Source organism: Microtus ochrogaster, linkage group LG2, assembly GCF_000317375.1.
Source record: "Microtus ochrogaster isolate Prairie Vole_2 linkage group LG2, MicOch1.0, whole genome shotgun sequence".
NCBI lineage: Eukaryota > Metazoa > Chordata > Mammalia > Rodentia > Cricetidae > Microtus > Microtus ochrogaster.
The window spans coordinates 20,074,899-20,085,482 of NC_022028.1; the positions used below are offsets into that span (position 1 = coordinate 20,074,899).

The 10,584-nt window shown below is 44.2% G+C and overlaps 1 protein-coding gene across 3 annotated transcripts in view; it reads left to right on the forward strand.

Moving 5' to 3' along the window:
• Positions 1-10,584, forward strand: part of Arhgef4 (Rho guanine nucleotide exchange factor 4) — a 95,204-nt gene that overhangs the window by 13,221 nt on the left and 71,399 nt on the right. For all 3 annotated transcript variants that reach the window (XM_026785486.1, XM_005359909.3, XM_026785485.1), the window contains exon 2: positions 2,685-2,990. In XM_026785486.1, coding sequence (XP_026641287.1) covers positions 2,685-2,990 — 306 coding nt within the window. The remainder of the gene's footprint in view (positions 1-2,684; positions 2,991-10,584) is intronic.

A 10,584-nucleotide genomic window follows, 5' to 3' on the forward strand; every position in this document is an offset into this window, starting at 1 on the left:
CTTCATTTAAATCCCTTCATTCATCCTTGTTTACATTCTAATTGTCTGAAATAATTCCTTCATATACAGTGAGAGTTCCGTCAATATAATATAAAGTTTTGCTTCACAATCAAACATAATTAAATGTCTCTGCAGAAGGACTGTCTGCTGTATTTGCCAAGATTTTTATAAATATCAACAGTAAAGTAACATGGTCAAATCAGGAACTTAAAAAAACATCCTTCTGAAACCAGCTGAGGACACTCCTTAAGGCAGCCAGCTCCCCTTCAAAAGTCCTGGGTAGGGCAGAGCATCCCCTCATTCCCTTTGGTGAGGCTCCCAAGTAAAGAAATTAATAGCAAAGATAGAAATGACATCATCAAATCAAGTTCTCCCAACATCCTGCAGAAACTGGAGTTGAGGCAGTTAATTGGAGGGTGTTAAAAAGTTCTAAATTATGTATATGTGGGGGGGGTTGTGGGGGTGTGTGAGCCCATAAAAGATGTTTCCTCCCTAGAGATGAAAGTAAAGGCAGTTGTGAGAGCCCCCCAATGTGGGTGCTGACAACCAAATTTGACCTCTGCAAGAGCAGCAAGTGTTCTTAAGAATCTCTCCAGGGCAATAGTTGAAGTTTTTTCTGTAATCTCTATGTAATTTAAGATACATTTTTACTAATTCATTGAGAATTTGGTACAATGCTTTTTCATCATATCCTCCCCCTCCTCCCTCTAACTCCTCCCAGATCCTCCCCTAACCTCCACATAGCTCCCAACTTCGAGTCTTCTTCTTTTCTTTAACCCAAAGAATCCATTTTGTGCTGCTCATAAACTCCTGGGTATAGGTCCATCCACTAGAGTGTTATCAACCTGTCAGGGGCCATACCCTTAAAGAATACTAACTCTCTCTCCCTCGTAAGCCATCTACTGTCAACAGGTCCTCAGCCAGGAGCGGGGCTCAGATGCCTCTTCCTGCTCTATAGCAGGGTGTTGACCTGCTTGATCCTGTGGCGGAACTGTGCAGGCAACCATAGTTGCTACAAGTTCATGAAAACAACGGCCCTGTCTTGTACAGAAGACATGGGTTGTCTCTAGTCCTCCCTAACCTCTACACCCTCTTCTGTGATGGCGCATGACCCATGGGGTGTGGTTCTGCTTGTAACTAAACTCTCCGCTGACACTCTCTGCACTCACTGGCTATATTTCTGCATTAACTGCCATCCATGACACCGAGAAATATATGATAAGGTCTGGGGGCCACGCTAATCTACAGTAGAGAGATATGCATTTAGAGAACAGTTTGATTCTATGTCCATTTAGCAAGATAAGAATAGTAAACAGCCAGAGAACTCACCAGTCATAGGTTCTGGCCAGATGTGCAGTACCAAGCATGTTTCCTCCTGTGCTGTGGATCTCAAATCTAATCAGAAACCAGTTGGTTACCCCTGTAACATATGTGTTTCGGTTTGACCCATGGGCATATTTTGCCTGCTGGTCATATAGCTCACAGATAAGACCACTGATGTCTTTTCTCCCTGGCAACCTGTGTAGCACCTTCTAGTCAGTAGGGAAGACCTTCTGGTCACTACCAACTTAACTTTTCCATGTCTACTGTCACCACCATGTGTGATATCTTCAGCAATAGACTCTCAACATCACGTGGGCAGCAATGAGCTATGTTGATTGTAGTCTATTTTGTTTGGAGGTCTCTGGACACCTCTAACAACTTGAGGGGAGGCAGCCTTCATCTGATACTTGGTTTTGTATTTAGTAATCTATGACTTCTGGAAAAGGCATAAACCCCTATGTAGGGAAGCTCCAATTATAGTTGGAGTTTTTGATTAAACTATTTTTTAATGCATTCATTTTTATGAACATGGGAATAAAAGAGTTTCTTCTCCCAGTGATCATGGGTTGATTCCAACAGACAGTGGGAATGTGAACACAAAGTCCTACTAGTCTTCTGTTGAGGACGGGTTTTACCTTGAGGTGGCTGTGGTGCCTCACTGCTAGCTGTGAACTGGGCCAGTGAGAGCAGTGGGGTGGTGAGAACTGTGCCTGCAATGTGTCCTACTGGAGCAAGAGCTCTGAGACACACAGACGACTCAGTAGGGAAAGTGCTCTTGTCACAAGCGCGAGGACTTGAATTCAGTCCCCAGAACTCCCATCAAAAAGCTAGGCGTACACATGAATCTCAACATTGGGGAAGTGGACTCGTGGGCCAAACAGCCCAGATTTATCAGTAAGCCCCACGTTCCAGCAATAGGCCTTGTATCAGAAAATGAGGTGACCACTTCTAAGAATGACCCCTGAAGTTGACCTCTGTCCTGCACATGCCTGTGCACGTGTGGATCAGCATACACACACACGCACACGCGCACACACACGCACACGCACGCACACACACACACACGCACACACACGAATTTCTAATGAGCATGCCAAGTCCATTGGGTACTTTAACAGATGTCATTGATCAAATCAAAAGCCTTTGTTGTTTGAAATGCATTATAACAGGAACAAGATTTATTTTTATGTCTCATCTTACTACTTTTCGAAATGACGATGAATGAAGCATCTCATTGTAATTTTTACTTTGAAAATAAGTCAGAACAACGTATTATATCTAAGAGACTCTGGGGGTAGAACTGCACCCCCAGTTGCTTTACCCTTGCTCCTATCTCTCATAGCATCTCCTCTGCACTCTAGAGCTACAGCGCCCTGGAAAAACCTCCAGACAAGAAGGCCAGTTCTTCCTGTGATCAGAGAACTTCTTACGCAGAGCCTACTCAGCGGCTGGTATCTGCCACTGAAGTACTGACATGGGCCCCACCCTCCATCTCCACAGAGCAAGTCCCCAGAGAGGGCCCTTCACAGCTCGGGAGGGCCCCTCAGCACTCCCATTTCAGCTTGGATGACCTGTGGATAGAAAAGACTCAGAGGAGGAAGCTGGAGAAGCAGATGCAGCTTAGAAAAAAGATGGGCACAGGGATCATGCACGTGGACCAAGCTCAGGTAAGCTGGCCCCACGCCAGGCATCTTCTGACGTGGCCCGGGTGCCTGCCATTTTCTGATTCTATCCTAAACTGACATTGTCACCCTTGACCCCCTGAGCCACAGAAGCTGACCAGTATAAACCTATGTGTTAGCTAGCTTCTCATTACTGTCATACATGCCTGAAATAAATTAATAGATGAAGATAAAAGAGGTGGAGCCAGGGAGATATCTCAGTCAGTAAAGCACTTGAGGACCCGAGTTCAAATCCCTAAACTCGCATTTTGAAAAATAAAACAGGCTTGGTGGCATGTTTGTGATCCAACTGCATGGAAGCAGAAACGGGTAGATCCCTGGAGCTCACTGACTCTCCAGACAGCATGGACACACTGGCCAGTGAGTGACCCAGTCACAAAAAACAAGATGGGCAATGTTTGAGCAATGACACTCTCTTGTCCTCTGGCTCCCTAAACACATGTACACACATGTGCATCTGCACACACACACACCATATGCACTCACACTAACATGTATGCATGCACACCCACATAAATACAAATATGCACACTGATATAAAAAAAGGTTTATTTCCTCAGAGGTCTCAGTCCCTATTGCTTTGGGTTTGTGGTGGCTCAGGATATCACAGTGGGTGTGCATGACAGAGGAAACACTGTGGACCCATGGCAGCTAAAAAGAGGTAAAGATTTTTTTCCCCATTCTATAGGCTGCCGTTTTGTCTTATTGACCATGTCCTTTGCTTTACAGTTTTAGGATGTCCTATTTATCAATTGTTTCTTTCAGTGTCTGTGCTACTGGGGTTAAATTTAGGAAGTGGTCTCCTGTGCCCATGCGTTCAAGTGTACTTCCTACTTATTTCTTCTGTGAGGTTCAGTGTATGGTTGGTTTTCTGTTGAGGTCTTTGATCCATTTGGAATTGGGTTTTGTGTACGGTGCTCAACTAATTTCATAGCAGCATGGTTTGTCATAGCCAGAACCTGGAAACAACCTAAATGCCCCTCAACCAAAGAATGGATAAAGAAAATGTGGTACATTTACATAATGGAGTACTTACACAGCACAAAAAAAATGACATCTTGAAATTTGCAGGAAAATAGATGGATCTAGAAAACATCATATTGAGTGAGGTAACCCAGACCCAGAAAGACAACTATCATATGTACTCACTCATAAGTGCTTTTTTAAACATAAAGCAAAGAAAACCAGCCTACAAACTACAATCCCAGAGAACCTAGACAACAAAGAGGATCCTAAGAGAGACAAAGATGGATCTAATCTACATGGGAAGTAGAAAAAGACATGATCTCCTGAGTAAATTGGGAGCATGGGGACCTTGGGGGACAGTTGAAGGGGAGGGGAGAGGCAGGGAAGGGAGCAGGGAAAAATGTATAACTCAATAAAATCAATTTAAAAAAGGAAAAGTACATACAGATTCTGAAAAATAAAACAGAAAAGAAGAGGTAGAAAAAAAGATTGGGGCCCCATAGTCCATTTTGCAGATACTCATTGCATAAAATCTTCGGCTTTTCACTCTTGAAGGTTTCCGTTCTCTCCATGCCAAGGACCACCAAGCCTTTTAACAAACAAGCATTTGAGGGAACCTGGACCAAGCAAGAGCAGTATAAAAAGATAGCTCATCACAGGAACTGCCCCAGGGTTTCTAAAACACTGCTCCCCGGTCCTCCTCTGTCCAGTGGTCAGCATTTGATCCCCTGCATACTTACATGCAACTGACAGCCTATTAAAAATGACTTCACATGGGGCCAGCAAGATGGCTCAGCTGATAGCAGGACTTCCCACTCAGCTTGATGATGTCTTGAGTTCACTTCTAGGCCTTCTGCTGTTGAAGGAAGAACTGCTTCCTGCAAGTCCTCTGACTTCCCCACACACGATAAATAAATAAAATGCAACAAAAACTTTAAAAAGAATCTTCACAGTCTTAGCCCGCTCACAGTGTTTCTGCAAGCGTATCTCAATCTAAACCCAAGGCTTTATCTTTTGCTTTTTGAAAGCATTATTTTTGAATCAACATGCAAAGCAATAGGTGCCACAATGCCATTCTCAAGCATACTTGGTTTTGGTTGACCCCCTTCTCCACGCTCCGGAAACCCCCTCCCCACTGCTTGTGCCCTTTTGCCTCAGAATTCCCCTTGCATCTTGGTATCATGCTTGCTCCACCATCTTCCATACCCCTTCCCTTAATATCCATCTCCCCCTCCCATGGCCCCTTTCTAGTTTCCCAGCCTCTGCCCACATTCACTTCCACATAAACACATGCATAAATTAACAGCTAAGATCCACATATGAGAGAAAGCAGGCAGTATTGTCTGAGTCTGAGTTACCACGCTATGTTTTCTGGATCCAACCATTTCCCTAAAAATATAGTATCTTTTTCCAAGATATTTTTATTGTCATAAAAGTAAACCCCATACTTATTGAGCAATCAGTGCCCACTGTCCCTGGGCCCTGGAAAGCATGAATCTGCTTTTTATGTTCTTACGGATCTGGCTATTTCATGAAATTATATGATAAGTAACCGTGTCTGGCTTCTTTCGTTAATGCAATGATTTCAAGGTCCTTCCAAGTCTTAGCGCCTATCAGGACTCCATTCCTTTCTATGGATGAATGGTTTATTATGTGTAGACATCTGTTTATTCATTCAGCAACAGACATTTGGACTGGTTCCAATTTTTGGCTATTGTTAAGGTTATCTACAGAAACAGTTATACAAGTTTTTGTTTGAATACACGTTTTCTGTTCTTTGAGGTATACACTTTGCAGTAGAGCTCCTGGATCGGATAGTAATTCTGTGATTAACTTGTAGGAAGGCTGCCTGATTGACACTTTGGCCACCCTGTTATCTTCCCATGAGCACTGGGGGCTGCATGGCCTCAGGTTCTCCCCACTGAAACTTGTTTTCTTTGTTATGTTATTGAAAGATGGCAGGTGCCGGTGAGAATGTGGAGAAAATGGAAGGTTTCCACACCGTTAGTAAAAAAAAAATTGTATTGGGATAGCCACCATGAAACAGTGAATGGAAGTTCCTCAAAAAGCTAAAAATAGAACTATTATCTGAGTCAAACCTCCCACTTCTTAGTATTTACCTACAGACTCAAAATCAGCATGTTGAGACATTTGCAGACCGTTGTTCATTTACAGCAATACTCATAGTAGAAAAGATATAGACATTTTGAATGTCCATCAACACATGAGCAGATAAAGAAAGCGTGGTCCATTCACACGCTGGAATATTGTTCCTCTGAAAAGGAAGCGATTTGTGTCATTTGCATCAAGGGTTACAATGTAAGCCAGACACTGAAGACAAATGTCACATGTTCTCCACATACATACACTCCAAAGCAGCTGAAATCATACAGGCCGAGGGTACAATGGTGGCAGAGAGTGAGGCGGGTCAGGGGTAGGGGCTGGGGGGATTGGAGAGGGCATAATCCAAGGGACAAATCCTGTTACACAGGAGGAATAAATTTGATTTTTATATCTCCTGCTCGGCCCAGTGAATAATAATTGAGTGTCATACATTGCTGTAACATGTTTACATGTATTTATTTAGCGTATGCAGGCATGTGCCAAGGTGTGTGTGCGGAGGGCCAATGACAACTTGCAGGAATCCTTCACCTGCTGAGCCATCTTGCCAGCCTCCAGTGCCATACATTCTAGTGGTGCTAAGGAAATAAGCCCCAATACTCTTCCCATAAAAATGTCAAAGGTTTGATGTGATAGATGGGTTAATTAGCTCAATTTAATCATCTTACGTTTTTTTGGAAATCATAACATTAGCCTGGGCATGGTGCCTCAAGCCTGTACTCCAGGACTCAGGAGGCTGAGCAGGAGGTTCAGACATTTCAGGCCAGGTGGGGCTGATGGTGAGACCCTAGGGGACTGGGGGAAGTAACTTAGTGGTGGAGTGCCCACCTAGTCTATGCAAGGGTTTTACCTTCAGCACTGGGGAAAAAAAAACCAAACTGATTTTAGTTTATATCACACAAATATATGCAAAGATAACTTTCAGATATATACTTTAAAATATTTCACAATATTTTTATTCTTTGAAAATTGTTACTATGTGGTATGTGTGTGTATGGGGTGTGTGTTTGGGTTTATAGAGTTGGAGTTACAGGTGTTTGTGAACTACCTGATGTGGGTGCTAGGAACTTAACTCGGGTCCTCTGCAAGAACACTATATGTTCTTAACCGCTGGGCTGTCTCTTCAGCATCACTTTAGAATTTGGTTTAGAAGAAAACATGAACCAAAATGTGTGTGAGAAAAGAAACCAAGCACATGCTTCCCAGGGTGATGTGTGTATGTTTTTATTTTAAGGCTTCCCATCTCATTGTGTGACTGAAAGAAGAAATAAAAGTTAGGGCAGAGATGAAAAATTAATTTAAAACCCAGTAAGAATTATATTGTGACAACAATTATGTGGGAAATTAAATCTTCAGTGTTGATGTCAGTTTGTTTTAGAAGGATGCTGACAAAATGAACCCAGAGAAGACAAATAGCATCTTAACCACAAAACTACTGCCATGTGTGGAGATACTCTAGCTCACAGGAGAGTGAGTGCTTGGTGTTCACAAGACCCAACATGTCCCTCCCAAAGAATAACCAGAAACTCACTGGGCCCTTGCTTTTCTCCCCCTCAAAGCAACAGCTCAGCACTCACCAACTCGGTGTGTTTGGCCTCATAACCCACAACTAGAAACATAATAACTCAGATGGCGATCAGAGCCTCCCGGAAGATGTCAGGGACTTGGGAATGCACATGGCTCTTGGCTTAGATGAGGTCATCAGGATATAGTCCCTTCATACCTCTCAAATGGCAACTAAGCACCCCCCCCCTCCCAGGTCTATTGTGCTCTTACTCCACACAGCAACAGGGAATGCTGGCACTTCTGTTCTCCTGTGACCACCAGGGAGCACTGTGCTGCCGACCACCAGCCCACAGAAAGACCCAAATTCAATTCAAAGGCTGTTTTCACACATCCCCATCGCACTATTATAAGTGGAACTTCCTCAGTCAGGGTCCACCTATCACATTCAGCTGTAGTTCACTTATTAACTTTGCTTTTAAATAACTTTTCCCACAGGACTAGGGAGATAGTTCAGTGTGGAAAGTCAGAGAGAGCCTTGGGGGGGGGGGTATACAGCAGGTGACAACTAGTGTTCAGCAGGTCGACTCACCAGATGTATGATTCCCTGGTTGGGAGCCCTACCTGGAAAGGCTGTGGGGTCGCTGGCTGTGGAAACCAGTTTCTCCTGTCTGTAATTTCTCTCATGAGTCATTTCATTTCTTCCCGAAGAACTGCCTTCCTTCCCTAAGAACAGCTTTGAGTATATTATATTCCCACTGTTTTGTGTGTTTCTATTGGACACACATAGCTGTGGATGGTCAGGAAGATGATTTCTGCTTAAGTGTCTCATTTTGATGAATATAAATAATACTAGGATATCTTTCATTACTAAGACTGACATATGATTCTCAGTCACAAAGACAGCTTTTTTACACAGACAGCTAACTTTAGACTGCAGAACAAATTCAAAGCAGGCTAGTTGCCTCTGGAGACAAATATCTGATTGCTCCTAGAGACAAATACACGAGGTCATTTTCCCTGGTGCGTTGCCAATTCGAGGTCAGGATAGAAGCAACCTTACTAGACATAGCTTTCTCAGGAATTGACTTTTTGCACATAGTCCCAGCCTCAGGCTCAAGGCTCGGCCAATTGTTTGCTGTGTGGGAACCCTCACCAACTTAGAGCTACATGGGTCAATGTGACATCGGTAGCCTAAGAGAAACCACTTGACTTACCTTGTGTTATGAGAATGGGTCGGGCCTGGAAAATGTAACCTATGACTGTCCAGAGTTTGGCTGGGAGAAAAGAGCCTGCTCAACACTTCCTGAGTGGTGGTGTTGAGAGAAGGCGCTATGGAGAGAGAGAAGTGTGTGAAGGTGAATGAGTGAGAGTGGGTGAGTAAAGAGTGTGTGAATATGTGGAAGTGTGTGAGTGTGTGTGTGTGTGAGAGAGAGAGGGGGGGGGGAGTTGTGTGGAGGAGCTGTGCCTGGGAACTGTGAACATGCTAATGTGCTTACGTGCTTATGGCGCTACAGGAGAGAGAGAGAGAGAGAGGGGGGGGGGAGTTGTGTGGAGGAGCTGTGCCTGGGAACTGTGAACATGCTAATGTGCTTACGTGCTTATGGCGCTACAGAAATGAGATGTTTAGCTGTGGCCGTGTGGAGATTTGTAACTGTGTAGAGGCAAGGAAGATGAAGCTGTGTAGAACAGAGATGCAGAAGAGAATGTACGTAAAAGAAAGATGCGTAGGCACGTGAAAAGGGATGTAGTTGCATACAGAAATACATAACCGAGCAGGAGAGAGAGGTATGTGAAGAGAGACTGTCAGGAAAGAGATGATTTAAGATGAAGGAAGAGAGAAGGCTACCATCAGAAAAGTGTGTGCTTGTTCCTTTCCTCTTAGCCGCCAGCAGAAAGTGTGGACTTCCTTATTTTCCCCCTCACATAGGGAAGTGTAGCCCTCGCCGCCTTTGTGGACTTCTTACATGCCCTGGTGCTGACTGGGGGCTGCCCCTCCCATTCAGACCCCAGCACCCACATAGAAAGCCAGGTGTGGCCACACATGTCTGTAACTGTAGAACTGGGAAGGTAGAGACAGATCTGAAGAGCTTTCCATTGAGCCAATCGGTGAGTTCCAGGATCAGCAAAGCAATGTCACCTCAGCAAATGAAGTGAGGAGTGACAGAGGGACATACCTAACACCAACCTCTGGCTTCCACACACACGTGTGTGCGCACCTGTGCAAACATGTGCATGAACGTGTAAACACACACACACACACACACACACACACACACACACACACGACAGGTAAGCAGATAAACACAGAAGAGAAAGTGGAAAGAGCAGACTCAAGCCCCAGCAATGCCCTCGTAACTAATGAGAACTTTGCGTTCATATTCTTGAACCTCGAAGTTGCTCCAGGCAGCAGAGTTTCCGTGAAGGAAATGGCTGTTCAACACTAGTAATAAGAGACACTGCTGGTAGGATTTGCACCAAGAAAATCTGGCCTCGGTCCACATTTTAATTGCCACGTGATACAACCTCTCTCTGAGAAGAGCACAGATGTATTTAAAAGATCTCCATCTGGTATTTGCTAATTATCCTTCAGGGCTTGACCATGATTTGGCCATTGCAGTGGTCAAAAGGCTCTAACAGGTCCTTGAATACCAGCGTGACTCAGTCGAGCAGATGAATAATGATATCAGGTCCTGGTGTGTAATCTGTGGGCTGCTTCACAATGGCCCTGTAGAATGTGTGGCTTCCCAACAATAGCCAGTGTCTTCGTTACTATTCTATTGTTGTGAAGAGACAACAGAACCAAAGCAACTCTCACTTTAAAAAGCATCTGTTGGGGGCTGGCTTACAGTTTAAGAGGGATAGTCCATGATCATCGCGGCAGATGGCAGATAGGCATGACAATGGAAAAACAATAGCAAAGGGGTTTTCCTCCTGTTCCACAGGCAGCAGACACACACACACACACACACACACACACACACACACA